The 17,816-nt window shown below is 40.2% G+C and overlaps 1 protein-coding gene across 1 annotated transcript in view; it reads right to left on the bottom strand.

The window, feature by feature from the left end:
• Nucleotides 1-17,816, bottom strand: part of LOC141292045 (transmembrane protein 132C) — a 190,801-nt gene that overhangs the window by 107,090 nt on the left and 65,895 nt on the right. The window contains exon 3 of the mRNA XM_073824015.1: nt 12,356-13,262. Within this exon, the coding sequence (XP_073680116.1) occupies nt 12,356-13,262 (907 nt within the window). The remainder of the gene's footprint in view (nt 1-12,355; nt 13,263-17,816) is intronic.

Here is a 17,816-nt window from a genome sequence, read left to right as displayed (position 1 = left end):
GCAGCGCCGCGTGACCTTGATCATACGGAACGGGTTGCCCCTCGGGGAAAACCCTTTGGTCCTGAGCCACCACTGTAAAGGCCTCATGTACAGCAGGCCAAGAGGTATAACGTTGGACGCTGCTGCCATGAGACCTAGCAGAACTTGGAACTGCTTCACAGTGAGTGAGTGGCCTAGTCTGACTCTCGCGACTGCGTTGAGGACTGACTGTACCCGTGCGGGAGACATTTGTGCCCGCATCGTGGTCGAATCCCAAACTACTCCTAGATAGGTGGTTCTCTGAGATGGAGAAAGAACGCTTTTCTTGGAGTTCAGCCTTAACCCTAGAACTTCCATGTGGGCGAGAACGACATCTCGATGTCGAACCGCTACTTCTCTCGACTGTGCCAGGATGAGCCAGTCGTCTATATAATTCAGTATGCGGATGCCCTGGAGTCGCAACGGAGCCAGTGCCGCATCTACACACTTGGTAAAAGTTCTGGGTGAGAGTGCTAGACCGAACGGAAGAACCCTGTACTGGTATGCTTTGCCCCCAAAAGCAAACCTGAGGAACCTCCTGTGCTGAGGAAGGATGGAGATATGGAAGTATGCGTCCTTGAGATCTATTGTGACAAACCAGTCCTCGGACCTGATTTGTGACACGACCTGCTTGACAGTGAGCATTCTGAACTTGAGCCTCAGTACTGTACGATTGAGCAGCCTGAGGTCTAAAATCGGACGCAAACCTCCATCCTTCTTCGGAACAATGAAGTAACGGCTGTAAAACCCGGACTCTCTGAGATCTGGAGGGACCACCTCGATGGCCCCTTTCTTTAGAAGAGTGTCTACTTCTTGTTCTAAAACCAGAGCCTGCTGTGGGGCCACCGTAGTGGCTAGAACCCCTTGGAAAGGTGGCGGGGAGCCGCCAAACTGAATTCTGTATCCTTTCTCTACTGTTCGCAGGACCCATTGAGATACATTTGGCAGAAGTTTCCACGCTGCTAAATGATTTACTAAGGGAATCAGCCTCTCGAGGCTGACCTCTGGTGGTCTTAGAGATGATGAGCCCCTCTGCACCGCGGTACAGACGGGTGGAAGTAGGGGCTGCTGAGGGACCGCTGCGCCCTGAAGCACCAGAGGTGGCAGGGTTGGCAGACCGGCCTCTCGAGAGCACTGGGGGGAGGATATTCCCCCAGGGGGGCTTGCTCTCATCGGCCCTGGGCCATAGGCGTCAGGGCTTCTTCGAGGACCTCTTTGCCTGAAGGACGGCCCTCAAGTCGGCCTTCGGCTTAGAGGCCCCCGACCTGGAGCGCCTGAGGGTCTCTCCCTGATCACCTTGGGGAGGAGCACGCCTCGCGACGCTCCGCTTCTGTTGGTCGCGGTACGAGGAGCGGGTACTCGGATGGGGCTGCTCCCGTCCAGCAGCCCCAGAGCCTGAGCGGCGAGGAAGAAATCTCTGGAACGCCGCCGCTTGTTGCCGTGACTGTTGGAACCTGTCGACGACAGTCGCAACTGCATCGCCGAACAGGCCGGCAGGGACAAGCGGGGCGTCTAGCAGGTAAGCCCTATCACGGTCTCTCATATCGGATAGGGTTAGCCAGAGATGTCTCTCTGCGGCCACCATAGCTGCCATGGACCGCCCAATGACACGGGCGGTTTCCTTGGTGGCGCGCAGAGCGAGGTCAGCGGTGCGGCGGAGCTCACTCACGTCGACCGCTGCCCCGTCCTCACCCTCATCAAGCTCTTGCAGCAGGTCGGCTTGATATGCTTGGAGCACGCCCATAGTGTGTAGACATGCTGCAGCCTGACCTGCTGCCGAGTACCCTTTCCCCAGCAAGGACGAGGTGGTTCTGAGTGCCTTACTGGGGAGTGCCGAGGCCTTCAGGGACGATGCCGTGCTAGGGGATAAATAACTGGAGAGCGTCTGCTCAACCTGCGGCATCGTCCCGTAACCGTGCTCACGAGCCCCCGCCACATTAGAATAGATGGCAGCGGTGGGGGAGTGAACACGGGTGGAGAATGGTTTTGACCACGATCTCGACACCTCAGTGTGGAGATCGGGAAAAAATGGAAGGCCTCGGCGTGGAGGTGTGCTTTTAGATGACAGGAATCTTTCATCTAGCTTAGATCTCGTATGTGCTTGCACTTTAGTCACAACGTCTGGCCATTCAATGTTAAGCTTGGCGACAGCACGTGTGATCACCTCCACTAACTCCTCGTACTCGACAGGCTGGGTGGGCGTGGGACCAGCCTCCTCGACCATCTCCGCGTCCTCCTCCTCAGAAGAAGACAAACGGAGGGTCGAGTGCTCCTCCTGGAGGGAAGAAGCCGCAGAGCGGGCTTCCACACCAGAGAGGGGCAGTGATCTAGCAGAGGAGGATGGAGAAAGGGGTTCACCCGTCTCCAAACTCGATACTAGATCCAACTGCGAACCCCACGAATGCAGACGCCGCTCTGCCTCGGCAGCAGCGGGGCCTGATCCGCGGGGAACGCTAGCGAGGGCTCCTTCCTCAAAAAGAGCCCTCCGGGAGCGAAGCGTGCGGAGAGGAAGCCGCAAACAATGCACACAGTCAGCCTCCTCGAAGGCTGACTGGGCATGCTTCGCCCCCAAGCAAGATACACAGAGCGTGTGTGTGTCCTCAGCCGTGATGTATCTGAGGCATGGAGGAACACAACGCCTAAAACTCTTGCTTTTATCGCCCATATTTCTTTTTTGCTTTCCTATCTATCTCAGTACTCAAAATAAAGTAGAGCAAACTGGCTCTGAAAAACAGCACTGAGAGGACAAACACATTCAACACAGAGCGCGACTGAAAGACAGAAGCTGCCGGCTGCATTCACCGCATGTGCTTTATAGTTTCCTGGTTCATGACGTCACCCCGCCCGTGACGTCACAGCGCGTTTTCCTATTGGACTGATTAGACACGTGTTTCAGAGCGTGGTCACGCTGGGGGCGTTCCCAAAGCGTGGTGACGCAGCTCGACGTTCCCGAAGGGGAACATAATAATGACATTGTTTGCTATTTTTTTTCCGTAAAGCAAGTCGCATTTGTAGTCTCATTTGAACTACAAAACCGCTACCCGACGACCCAAACTTACATAGTGCTGTTATGGCCGATAGAGGGTCGCAAAGCGAATGCGGAAGTGCCGTTTCACCCTGTTATGAGTTGATGAACCACTGACACGAGTTTGGAAACATTATTTTAAGGTAAAAAAAAACCTCTTTGGTGTTGCTTTAACAAAGGCAAGGGGATGTCATGAACGATTATTCTGGTAATCAAGTAATCGGTTGATTATTCTGATGATTATTGAGTAATCGGATAATAATAATTAATACTTTGATAAATAAAGTATCAAAAGCAAGTAATCATGGTTTTATTGAACAAAACTTAAAATGTATCAAACAATTAAGCTAATGTACATTACGCATTATAGCAAATGACTGCAGAAGGCGCCAACAGCCTGACAATTGTTTTTACACTTTACTGGGCGATCTAATCCTTGTTTAATATTGACTAAACAACATTTAATTAAAATGTCCAGTTAATCTTTAATATTTGGCTATTTCTTTATGACAGAAATGCTACGACCACAGCAAGTTCTTAAATATGTGGACATCAAAACATCTAAACATCTAAAAAGAGTGAGGGTTTGAGTTCTTGTTTTGAAATTGTGATGCATAGTTAATATATTAAGAAAGATATTGATGTATTCTCTTGTGTTTGCGTAGGTTTATATAATGATTGGAAAAACAAACCTTTTCGAAGCTTCGAATCAATTGAACTAATTGCTTTGCAAAATGATTCACTGTTTCGAAGCGCCAAAAGTGTATAAATGCAACACAATTTCACAGTAAATGCTGCTCCACACAAACTGCTATCATTTACATGTGTGGAGCGAAATTTTAACAGTTTGCCATTGTGGACGCAATCTCTGTAAACCCATGAATCAGGCGAGTTCATTGAGATTGCCCCCCAGCAGTGAACCATTGAACTAGGATGGTTCAGATTGGATGTACAGATTATTTTACTATTTTTTTGGACTCACTCCAGTAAAATGTTTGCAGTGCGTCTTTAAAAGTAGTTTTTACGCATGTTTGTGTGGAGCAGCATTTACTGTGAACGGAGCCGCTCTGACACGCATGTAGGTAACCTACATACATGTAAATAATTTATATATTCATATTAAATTGTAAATAACGCATATTAAACCTGCACTAAATATATCTATTTAATGAAATCGAAGCGTTTGTGAATACACAATTATGATTTTCAAATGGGTTTCATCATGCAGTCTAGGGAAAATGGTCTAATAAAGGGGGCTTTATGGGGTTCTCGCTAATGGAATGGGCCAATTCCGGACAAATTGAGGTCGATTATTTTTTTTAAATTGAGTACATTCAAATCAAATCCAACACTAAGTTTTGTCCATGTTTGTGCTGCTATCTGATTTGCATGATTCCTTGCGGACTTGGTGCTAAAGCATGCAAATAAACAATGCTATCAGTGAATTCCCTGAAGAGAGTCTGTCCCAGGTTTATCAATGATCATTTTTCATTCTTAATCTGAAAACGGTAAAATCCTTACAGGTTCCTGTTAGTAGATAGAGCTGACAGAGCAAGAATCCCAGGAGACATTCAGGAGGGAAAAAACAGGGACACAGTGAGAAGCAAAAATATATGTTTTTGTGCATGAAACACCACCTTGTTTTGTTCTTGGCTATACTTCACAGAGAATTATAGTTGGTGGTGGAGGTTGCAGAGATCAGCAGTCACACACAATGTCGGGTTTCTTTTTCTTTTACAAAAGTGTACTTGATTTTTTTTTCAAGTGAAGAGAGTTTGCTGTAATCTGTTATGGCTGTGTATCTAGGCCTTATTAATAGCTCTTTTTAACACTTTTGCAACCACAGGGATTACACCATCATGCGGTCATCAATGCATGTCCTGTTATCTGATGATTCTGGGATTACTGGACCTGACAAGAGATCCCCCCACTAGCTGATCAAGGCTTAGCCACCCACTACACACTCTTCCAGAAGCTTCTGAGGGCTTTGCTCCAAATCACATGCTTAAAGCGGGAGATAAAGGCCAAACCTCCCAACCACGCTCAGTGGTGCTGATGGCCAGAATGAGGTCATTCCCAAGCCTTGAAGCACACTTCACCAATGCCCATCTAGGGAAACATCTTTCACGATTAAAGTCTCACAATTGTTCTCCCCATCCAGCAGTGATCAAAAAGAGATGTACAAGAGGCAGACAGGTGCTGTAACTCGCTTTGTTTCAATGTCTGTAACTGAGTGGTTGCTTTTTCTTTGCACACACTTCTTAAACTTGGACATAATATTTCTATATTTATCTGCTACAAATTAAATTAGTTTAGAAATCTATAACTACACAAAAAACCCAACTGTAAATCAACGTGAAATGAGAGTACAAAGAGTGTCTCTGATAAATATTGGAGTGTTTACAAGAAAATACTACTACTAAAATTTCCTTTATTTCAATGTTTTACTTGTCGTTTCTACACAACCAGTCAGAAGTTTTTGAACAGTGAGAGTTTTAATGTTTTTAAAGAAAACTCTTCTGCTCACCAAGCCTGCATTTATTTGATCCAAAATACAGCAAAAGCAGTAATATTGTGAAATATTTTTACTAAAGTAACTGCTTTCTATTTGAATATATTTTAAAATGTAATTTATTCCTGTGATCAAATCTATATTTTCAGCATCATTACTCCAATCTTCAATGCCACATAATCCTTCAGAAACACATTCTAATATGCTTATTTGCAGTTTAAGAAACATATTATTATCATCAATATGTAGAACAGTTGAGTACATTTTATTTCAGGATTCTCTGATGAATAGAAAAATTTAAATATCAGAATCAGGGGAAGATATTACAGAAATTACTACTTTTATTTAGCAAGGATGCTTTAAATGGATTAAAAGTGACTATAAAGACATTTTCTAATCATCAAAGAAACCTGAAAAAATTCTGTTCAGCTTTTTTCAACATAATAATAATGATATATGTTTTTGAGTAGCAAATCAGAATATTAGAACGATTTCTGAAGGAGCATGTAATGATGCTAAAATGCAGCTTTGAAATCACAGGAATAAATTACATTTCATAATATATTCAAATAGAAAATAGTTATTTTAAATAGCCAAAATATTTCAGAATGTTACTGTTTTTGCTGTATGTTGGATCAAATAAATGCAGGCTTGGTGAGCAGAAGAGACTTCTTTAAAAAACATTGCAAATGGTACTGTTCAAAAACTTTTGACTGGTAGTGTACGTAATTATATGCAATTTCTGAGTGAAAATTAACCAAATGTTTTTCAGTCTAGTAGAAATTTAAAAACTTCAAAAGTAATTAATGGAACTGTCTAAAAGGGGTGTTTAATTAAACAACTGATATCACCCAAAAAATATTCATTATCAAACCATTCTGAAATATTTTTTAAAAAATCATATATATTTGAGTTAAATAAAACTACCTACCCAGAAGGTTGGGCTAAACATTTAACCCAACCACTGGGTCAAACAGCCCAATCACTGGGTTTGTCCGTTTTACTATTTCAGTTGTTTTTAGGTCGTTATAAATTGTAAGAACATTTGACAGTATTTTATCAAATGCAGCCCAGGTGAGCAAACAATAAAAATCTTACCAACCCCAAACTTTTAAACAGTGGTATAAAAATGCATTCAAAAGAAGAAAACAGGCAACTTCATACTGTCTTTTACAACAAAGTTCAAGCTAGCAAACTACTATCATGGACAACAGTTTCTTTCTGGGAATAAATCTGGCTCTTCAAGTCAGAAAACAAACGGCTTTACTCGAGAGTGGCAGCCCGCTGTGAACTGCGGGGAGGAAAAGTGAGAAACGTCTGAGCGCAGCGCTGACCATCCAAAACACTCAATGTTACCCATTCTGATCATGGTTTAGCCTAACAAACTACAGTACCACACATCAGACAGAAGCAAAAGCACTCATTCTTCCCAGGACCCCCCGGGTCTGTGCAAAACAGGCGAAGTTAATAATAATTAAGGAAAAAGAATCATCCGGTGCCTTCAGTCAAATAATGACAGCCACCGTGCTGAAAGGTTGAGAAATTCATGGGTGGGGATGCATTAAAAATCATTACCAAGAAATGTGCGCACTAAGATTATTCGCTGCGGGCAGCCGCTGATTGCTTTGTGGAGGGAGCCTGTGCGGCAAGCAAATCAAACCAGAGCTTGAGAGCGAAGAAGTTTCCCCTGTGCACCAATCACTAATTACTTATTAATGGCCAGATGAAGAGAGTCTGTGCCTTCAAAGTAAACACGTGCCAGCGACCCTGGAGGGGCAGAAGGAAATTGGGAGAAATCGCTCTGTAAACTGTGATGGCAACTAATCAAGTTCAGTGGCTCTTGCAGCCACCAATACGTCGGTGAAAAGGCCAATTCATAGCCCTTGCTCTAAGGGGACACTGAAAATAAATGCACAGAACAATCTGTGTGAGAGAGAGAGAGGCGAACAGTGAAAGAAACACATATTTTATCCATACAATGAAGGCGAATGGGGTCCAAGGAGAGTCGTGGTCATCACTGACATTCATTGAAGAGAAAAGAGCAGATTTTAGTACATAGCGTCTCATTTTTAGTTTATATATACAAACCAGCACAGAATTTTACTATCAGCCATGACATAAAAATAATTATCTGTATCAGCCAGAATATTTATATGGGTAAAATCCTAGCATGGACAATTTATGTGAAAAAGAAAGTCACATAAAACCAGTCGTAAGTAGCACAGGTATATTTGTAGCAATAGCCAAAAATACATTGTATGGGTCAAAATTATCGATTTTTCTTTTATGCCAAAAATCATTAGGATATTAAGTAAAGATAATGTTCCATGAAGATATTTTGTAAATTTCCTACCGTAAATATATTAAAATTTTATTTTTAGTAATCTGCATTGCTAAGAACTTCATTTGGACAACTTTAAAGGTGATTTTCTCAACATTTAGATTTTTTTTTTTTTATAGATTTTCAAATATCTCGGCCAAATTGTTCTATCTTAACAAACCATGCAACTATGACAAGCGTATTTATTCAGATGATACATTAATCTCAATGCCAATTGACTCTTATGACTGGTTTTAGAGTCCAGACAAGTCACATATTTGTTTAAAACAACTCAAGAATAAACAAATGATGACAGAATATTCATATTTGGATGAACTGTCTACTTTAGAATGAATGTATTTGAGCAAAATATGATTAATATATGCATAAATGTGTTTTACACCCACAGTAAGCCATAGTAAAGTCACTAGATTATTAACCAGATGACAACGAAACTACAAAATTGCTGCACTTGAGAACAAGTGTGAAAAATGCATTATGGGTGGCCTTTAAATCAGCTATTTAAACATAAATCTTTTGCTTATTCAAAGAGGAAGTTAATAAATAATCTAACCACTAGGCTATTAAAGTGAAATGCAATAACTATATTCAGTATTCAGTATCATTCATTTATTTGACAAACCTTCAAATTCAAGACAAGCAGATTCATGTTTATGAACTAGTCAAATGACAGAGCCGATCAACTTTCAGGTCATTTGTACTCATCAGAATAGTGCATACGCAAATTGGATGAGGAAAAATATCTCTGCAATAGCAAAATAAGCAATGGTCCATAAGGAACGATTATTCATTTGCATGTATTAGCATATATTCCACTGGGACATGCAGAAACGGGTGGGATTGTTTAGTCAAAACTACAATACAGCAGGGGCTATTTATCTTTTGAGAGGTTGTTAATTTGTTCGTGAGGGAAGCGTGTTTCCATTTGCATTATGAATCAGGTGTAAATCCCATCTCAACATGTTACCGCTCTCCAAACCGCTAATGAGGCAAAAAGCAAGGAAGTACAAGCTCCAAATACACGACACCGGGCAGAGAATTAAAATAATACATTTAAGAGCGTGTTCATCACTAATAAACATTATAATCTTGTAGTCATGAGTTCTATTCGCAGGAAAGATTAAAAGAAGAAAGAAAGTAAGTAAGTAAGTAAAGTAAGCAAATTCAATTTAAAAATTGTGTTTAAAAATAATAGGTTGTTACATAACATTTTTTTTCCAGGAGCATCTGTGTGATTTTTCTCACAAGAGACCAGAAAGTGGAAAATGGAAAACACAATTGAAAATGTTTTTATTATAATATTTCTTCTTCTGTGCAGAAAAAGTGTTTGCGTAGCTTCATAACATTACGGTTAAACCTGACCTTTTTAATAATGTCCTTGCTACCTTTCTGGGCCTTGAAAGCTCTCGGATTTCATTAAAAATATCTTAATTTGTGTACCAAAGATAAACGAAGATCTTACGTATTTGGAACGACATGAGGGTGAGTAATTAATGACAGAATTTTCGTTTTTGTTTGAGCTATGCCTTTAAAATCTCAGTCTAACAGTTCACACAGTACATGGTGTATTCATTTGCACATCGTGCTGGAGGAAGTCTGGCAGTCAGATGTGATTCTCAGGAGCTATTCTGTTTTACCCTGATTGTGTTAGGCAGGGAAAAGCTGATCAGTGAGCATTTTTATCCCTGGGCTGATGATAAGATGAGAAGATCTGGCTCCAACAGAATCAGCGACGTGACCGATTTGAACCGTGTGCCGCCGCCCAACGTAACCTCTTCCCCTCCCCCTCAAGCACTTACACAACTACACAACAAATCAACAGCCAGAGACCCTAGAGAAACAGCCCTATCAGCAGCGCTCAGCTGGTCACTATTAAAAAAAAACACTGCTTGGTTGGAACTCGGAGCGCAGCCCAAGCCGAGAACAGAGCTGTGCCTATCTCCAGGGGTTGAGGGGACTTGGAGCCATCACAAAGACATTTAGGCATCAAGTAGAGGAAAGGCAAAAAGAAAAAGAAAAAAAAACCTTTTATAGGATCTTATCACCAGTCTGTATGAACACAGAAGGAACTACAGAGAAATCAACACTACTGAACAGTTTCCCACAGCAGTGCGTCACCCAAGACATCACAAATTTGCTTGCTGTTGAGGACTAAACTTGTTCTCTCTGCATTAATTAAAACTAGCCTGATAACTCTATTAGAAACTGCTGTTTCTAATGTTAGAGCACCCTTGGAGAACATTTCTGAAAACAGCGCATCTGCCAGGAGCTTCTTTATTTCTGTCTACATCAAAGGCAATTAATTTCTGAGCTTTTTATTTCTGCGTGCTACGCTTCATTCATTGTTCCAGTAAACACCCACTATTCGCCAACGAATTAGTCTGGATCGGAACACTTAAGGTCCGTTAATCACGGTGGCCGAGCTGGAAGCTAATGCTAACCGAGGTTGACAAATTTGCCAAGGCTGTTAGAGTATAACTCAAAACATGTTTTAGATATCAGGCGTGAGAGAATACAAACAGGAATGAACATTAATTTCTCTCACGGTCATTTACTCACTTGCACAGAATGTCTTTAGTCGCTTCATCAAATCCGCTTGTTCTAATTAGAGCTCAACACTCAATGAATCAATAAAGAATTTCCTCACTTTTGCACACTGGCTTGCGAGGAAAATTAATTTTCAAACAGGTCATCTTCTGTAGTTCGCACAGCTCTTCCTTGAATAACTCATTTGTGTTTAGTTGCATTTTACTAATTAAGAGTTAAGTCTACTAATTGAGAGATAATTAGCAATTGTTTTGAAAGGGAAATTTTATGAATTGCCTTTAGGCTATGTAGTAGTCATGCGATAAATATCAAGTTAAACTTTTATGTATGTTCTCCTAGAAGATGCAGTCATATTATAATATCTATTATTAAAGGTTTACTGAAGTGCTTTGAAACATGCAGCGTTATTCTATGTGCTGACGTAATTTCAACTGAAATTGATAGGATGGGATTAACAGTTAAGGTCAAAAGTTTACACCCCCTTTTAGAATCTGCAAAATGGTAATTATTTTACCAAAATAAGAGGGATCATACAAAATGCATGTTATTGTTGATTTAGTACTGACCTGAATAAGATATTTCACATAAAAGACATTTTCATATAGTCCACAAGACAAAATTATGAATTTATAAAAATGACCCGGGTCAAAAGTTTACATTCCCTTAATACTGTGTTGTTACCTGAATGATCCACAGCTGTGTTTTTCTGTTTAGTGATAGTTATTAATGAGTCCCTTGTTTGTCCTGAACAGTTAAACTGCCTGCTATTCTTCAGGAAAATCCTTTAGGTCATTTGTGAAGATTACTGGTAAAGGCTTTTAAAATCATCTTCTTGAGAACAGTTACTGTACAGAGAGTAATTTGCATTCAGAAGAATGACTAGAAAAATGTAAGTAGACTACAGAAAATTCACTGACTTTCCAATGACCTTTTCAGATTTTATTAATTTGTCAGACTTTTCCAGGCCTGGATATAACACTTTTGAAATTACCAGATATCTCAGGACTGTGGGAACTCCGTATACAGGGGATCACTTGCAGTGATGATAAATTTGTTTTGTGCCGACCACAGTGAATTTTGAGTGAATGATTTCATTAAATCATCCAAATTCAAGGGCTACGTGGAAACCAAAATTGTCAATTTATCTATTCAACCCACCTTAGAAACAGCATGCCCATTCAAGCTGAGTGGGCACATTTTTGAGCCAAGTGAATTTTGAATACAATCTCCAAAAACTAAAAAGTAGTTAAATATAGTTTTACTTTTGATAATTAAATTTCATGATATTTGCAGGTGAAATATTAGCAGTTCTACACATCGTTTTGGGGGGTGAATGATTGGAGGCAAAAATATGTCATCATAAATATAGCAACAGAAATGGTTCAAGGAGACATCAGATGCCTATATTCCACAAGTTGGTATGATTCTTTACAGTCAATTCATGAAATGTCTGCAAAATACTTTGGTTAAAAAAACAACACCCTTTTTTACCTATTCAAAAACAGCTCTGTTCACAGCGACCCATTTTGATGCATGTTTCTTTAAATGATAATGAGTTACTGCTAACTCCACCCCTCTCTTCCAAGTGGCACGTTACCATCAAAAAAAAAAAAGCGAATCCAGTGAGTCTTCAGTGGCTCTGATGTCAAAGAAAATGAAGACTCTTATGTTCACTTTTACATCCAACTACAAAACACCTGCATTGCTTATCATAGCTTGATAATTATGACTGTTTAGGCTTTATGGGGATTGAAATATAAGGAGCGAATGATTTTTTATCATTGTCGGTTGGTTGTGTTCACACACTGCTATGACACATTTATATGCAAACACCAACATCAGGTCTGCTCTCCTTCATAAAATTAAATACAAATAATACATAAATTAAGTATTACAAGAATTGGTCACTTACCGTAAGGTGAAGATCTCTACTGATGAAAGGGTGGAGACCGCTAGAAAGCCTGACACCGTCTCCCTCTGCCTGATGGGTCTGGAGGGAACCATCACCACAAAGTTACTGTCCAAACGCAGCTCAGAGAGTGGCTGGAATAGGCGCACACTGCCGATCCTGCGCATGGGTGTAGGCCCTGAGAAGTACCCAGCAGGGCCCAGTTGTCCAGTGCGGATGGAATTGGTCTTGCGGGAGTCCTCAGAGCTGCATTCCCCAGTGTCGGTGGATTGTAGCATGTAATACAGCTCCACAGGAGTGCCTTCAACCAGCTCGGGAGATCTCTGTCGACCTGGTATGACACTAGGGGGACTGAACCAGCTAGGCAGAGGCTCCAGTTCAGCCACGCACAATCCAAGTTCCCCTTTCAGATGACAGGTGCCTCGTACCTCTTGGGTTTCGTGGAAGGCAAACATCCTGACGCACGGCAACTTGTCCACAGCACTGTAGTCGTCCCAGTCCCGGCCCACAACATAGAAGAGGACCTGAACCTTTGGCCAACTTGGATGGATCCGCTCGCTGATAATAAAAGTCTGCACTTTCCAGTTAAAACTAAAGAGTGGAGAGGAAGTGGATGATGGTGAGGTGGATGAAGGATTGTTGAAGAGTCCTGGGCCTAGGAGCTCTGTGGGCACAGGCTGTTCTACATACAGCGGCCCGTAACTGGCATTGACCGATGGCGTCTTTCTGGCCTGTTGGATGAAGAACAGTTCCGTACGAACCTGTAGGCTGGAGTTCCTCATGATGTCCTGGTTGGCCTCCTTTAGGAAGAAGGCCGACTCTGTGTTCAGCACCTGGTATCGGACTGGAAGATACGTCGGGATGGCACTGAATCTCTGCAGTCCTTCCATCAGTCCCCGACTGTCGATGACTGACAAATAACAGAGAAGACAAAAAAAGACATCATTCATCCATCTATCGGACCTCTAAAACCGACCTGGCTACTTGCATGCTCTATAGTAAGAGTCATTTGTCTCCCGGCCCATTCTGCAATCCCCATCTCCAGGCAACTGGACTCTTTTATTGAATGCCTTCAACCAGCAGTTCACTGCAGATATTTGGGGTGATGGAAGGACCCAAGAGGCTCCATTGATTTTGCGTCACAGCGCTAGTCTGAGAGAAAGAGATGCTGGAGATTTGTGACAGCTGGTGGCAGACAAATGCAATTGGTGCTTAAGGCAGACACTACAGCACAGCAGGAAGACGCTTATATACCATTGTGCAACATGAAGTATTTCATGGTTTGTTTAAAGGTTTTTCAAGAGCGATATAGATTGCGTCTGGGGATATGTTCTACTGCAATTGCATACAGTGAGTTAACTTTGTTTTATTATTCTTTGAATGTAAAATCACCCATAATAAATCAAATCATCTCATGAATATTGAGTTAATATAGTGGAATCAGTTGGTTTTGTTTCAGGGGAGCCAGATATTGGGAAGAATAATGCAAAATGTCAGTGAAGAAAGGTGGGAGAAAAAGTTTACTCAAAGACTATGTTCCTGTGGGACTAAAACATTATTCTTTTTGGCAGCAATAAAAAGAGAGAGAGAGAGAGAGAGAGAGCGTAAAAAGTGAGAAAGATAAAAGAGTAAAGACTGAGAAGAAAAAAGAAATCAGAGAAATAAAGTACAAAAGATACACTGAATGTTGTGCTTCCCCGAACTGGTTAACTAAAAGGATTAGTTCATTCCAAAATTAAAATTTCCTGATAATATACTCACTGATAATATACTCATGTCATCCAAGATGTTCATGTCTTTCTTTTTTCAGTTGAAAAGAAATTAAGGTTTTTGAGGAAAACATAGGATTTTTCTCAATATAGTGGACTCCAATGGGGTTAACATGTTGAAGATCAAAATTGCAGCTTCAAAGGGCTCTACACGATCCCAGCCAAGGAATAAGGGCCTTATCTAGAAAAAAAAAACGATTGATCTTCTAATGTCGGACGATTTTGAATTTGGTGGAGAAAATGAGATGTTCTGAGTTTTTTCTACATTATCTTTTTGAACCAGAATACACAGCTGAAGAACTAACTACGAGTGACTTTTCCAACATGATTACGTAATACATGAAGTCTTAGATCGCAGAGCTAGTGCAAGACCAGCATTTGCGGTTAAAAAGTATATTCCTTTTTTTTTTAACATGACTGATTGTTTTGCTATACAAGACCCTTATTCCTTAGCCGGGATGATGTAGAGCCATTTAAAGCTCATTGAAGCTGCAATGTAGACTAGTGAAGTCCACTATATGGAGAAAAATCCTGAAATGTTTTCCTCAATAGTCTTCGACTGAAGAAAAAAAGACATGAACATCTTTGGATGACATGGGGGAAGAGTAAATTATCAGGGAATTTTAATTCAGGAGTAAACTAATCATTTAAGTTAAAATTGCTACCTAACAAATTCACTGAGTTGCAGACACTGTCGTGGAAACAAGCATAACATGTCTAGTCATTTGGAAGGTTCAGATGGGCATCTTTACAGGAAAATGGCATTAAACCAACAATACTTTGTTTCTCTCTCAAACTACATGTTTAGCCAAAATATTATGTGGACCATGTGTATTGAAAATTATAGTGAAACTTCTAGTGAACTTTTTAAACTTACTGAAAGGAAGAAAAAGAAAGGAAAGGCAACAGTGCAAAAATTATTATATTTAAACCCTTTCCAAGAATGACTATATGGTTTTGAGATCCATCTTTTTACACTGAGGACAACTGAGGGACTCATATGCAACTATTACAGAAGGTTCAAACACTCACGGATGCTCCAGAAGGAAACATAATGCATTAAGAGCTGGGGGTGAAAACTTTTGAACAGAATGAAGATGTGTATTTTTTTTTTATTTTGCTTAAATATCATTTTTTATTATTATTTAGTCCTGCCCTCCAGAAGCTGCAGAAGATACTTACATGTTTCCCAGAAGACAAAATAAATTACATTTACCCTGATCTTCAAATTCTAAAAATGTTCACCCCCGCCTCTTAATGCACTGTATTTCCTTCTGAAGCATCAGTGAGCGTTGTTAGAACCTTCTGTAATAGTTGTCCTCAGTGGGAAAAGATGGATCTCAAAAATCATACAGTCTTTGTTGGAAAGGGTTCAAATACACAAAAATGCTAAAAAACCTAAGAATTTATGGGACCTGAAGGATTTTTCACAACTGAAGGATTTAACAACACAGTATTAAAAAGCCAAACTTTTGACCCGGATCATTTTTATAAATGTGTCTATCATTTTCTCTTGTGGACGTTATGTACATGACTTTTGTGTTAAATATCTTATTCAGGTTAGTACTAAATAAAAAATAACATGCATTTTGTATGATCCCTTTTATTTTGGTAAAATAACTAACATTTTGCAGATTCTGCTAGGTGTATGTAAACTTTTGACTTCAGCTGTATCTGTATTGGTTGAAATTATTCATAATGATATATATACAGACATGAAAGCTATATACTGTACATCATGGAAAGAAAGCAAGCTCCACAGGGCTGAAACAGTCGCAGCATCCTAGAGCAGAAGAAAGAGAGCTAACAAGAAAGAGACACACAAGTGTTTCATAAGCAGTCAGTGTCTGGACACACATGCCCCCCTTTGTCCTCAGAGCCAATTACAAGTGAGAGCGCAAGCTTGTACTGACATATCTAATCACTTCACAGCAATGTTGCTCAAACCAACCTCAGTATACAAGATCCAACCACAAACACATATACTATGCAAGTACAGAATTTGTGAGAGAAAGAGAAATTAAATTATCAGTGCTCCCAGCAGAAAAAAAAAAATAAAATAACTTGTAAATCCATTCATGACTGAGTGATAAACGAGAGAGCGTGTTACACTGTTTTATCTCTGCTGGATCAGTCGAGGCGCTTCTCTTTTTCTCTACAATTAGCATATGTTCATCCTAAACTGTATTCAAGGCTTAATTAGCAGGTGAGCCAAGATAATTTGCTGGGGTTAAAACAATATTGTGTGTGTACACAGCTTTTCGATACAGCTCAGAATATTTTATTTAAAACTGTCAGAGGCAAGTCTGTTGGCTCACTGAAAAACATCTAACAGCCTCTATAACAGGTTGAGCAGCCAGGTTTACAACAAAGGACCAGGCTGTGATAGTTTGGCGATTTGAAGTGAATTGATGCATTAAAAAAAGTGTTAAAAAAGTGACATTCAAGCTTCTTTGGTGAACAGACAGCCGTACAAATGCTCAATTCCGACTCTGAATAATTGCATTTTACACTGTAATTAAAAAATAAATAAATACAATTATTAGAGAGAAAGAGAGAGAAAAAAACAGTGTTTCATTTAGTAATTCATTAATATACGAACCAGAAAATAATATTCCAGCATGAAAAGGGTTTATAACCTCCTCTGTTTTTAATGATTAATGTGTGGGAAGAGATCATTCTTCATTTGAGTTGGTATCTAATTTTCTAAAAGGCCTAGGGTTTTCTTTTATGGTTACATTATTCTTCATAAGCAGACTCTGGTTAGCAGAAGATACAAGAATTAAAGACTGAACTCCAAAGTCTCGCTCAAATACACAATGAAAGGCTATTTTTAAAGTGACTCTACATCACTTTCTTGATTTGTCTATATCAATTTTGTGAGAGTTTGATGGCTTAGTCGAAATACATGCTGACAGCGGCACATAAGCTTGTGGTAAGTGGCGATTCGGGAGCTGTTAACTAATTCAAGATATGCTCTACCATGGAAAACTGTCCCAAATTCAGATTCTGGCCTTCAGGGAAAGTTAACATAGTAAGGTTTTGGGGCATCGTAATTGGATTGCCCTTGGGCCATTTTCTCAGCTGCCAATAGAAAAACGTGTATGATCTTACCATAAGTGAAGTAGGAGTTGCATGGGATAGTGGCCAACTGCTGAGCTGATAGATAGCATTAATAATGGTAATAGTACAGAGTGCCCACACTGCATACATTAAATGAGTAAGTAGGTAGCGTTCAGTGTCTGAAGTTAACGCCATCACTTGAAGGCAAGTAGGACACATCTTTCAATGGCAGCCACTTAATAGAAAGACAATCAATAAACCAAAAAATCTTAGACTCTCAAAAAATTAGGACTCTGTACAGTAGGTACGGATGCCCCAGGCACAATACTGACTGACACGAAAGAGGAGAAATTTTCTAATAAAGTCGTTATTTTTGTTTTCTTTTTTTTGGACCACAAAAAGTATTCTCACAGCTTCATAGCATCACATGTCACATGGAATATTTTAACATTGTCCTTACTACCTTTTTGGGTCTTGAACATGGTAGTTGTGTCGAAAAGCTCTCGGATTTCATCAACAAAAATATCATAATTTGTGCTCTGAAGATAAACGAAGGTCTTACGGGTTTGGAACGATATGAGGGTGAATAACTGATGACAGAAGTTTCATTTTTGGGTGAACTAGCCATTTAA

The sequence above is a fragment of the Garra rufa genome, chromosome 19 (genome assembly GCF_049309525.1).
Source record: "Garra rufa chromosome 19, GarRuf1.0, whole genome shotgun sequence".
Classification (NCBI taxonomy): domain Eukaryota; kingdom Metazoa; phylum Chordata; class Actinopteri; order Cypriniformes; family Cyprinidae; genus Garra; species Garra rufa.
This window is presented reverse-complemented; position numbering and strand designations above follow the sequence as displayed.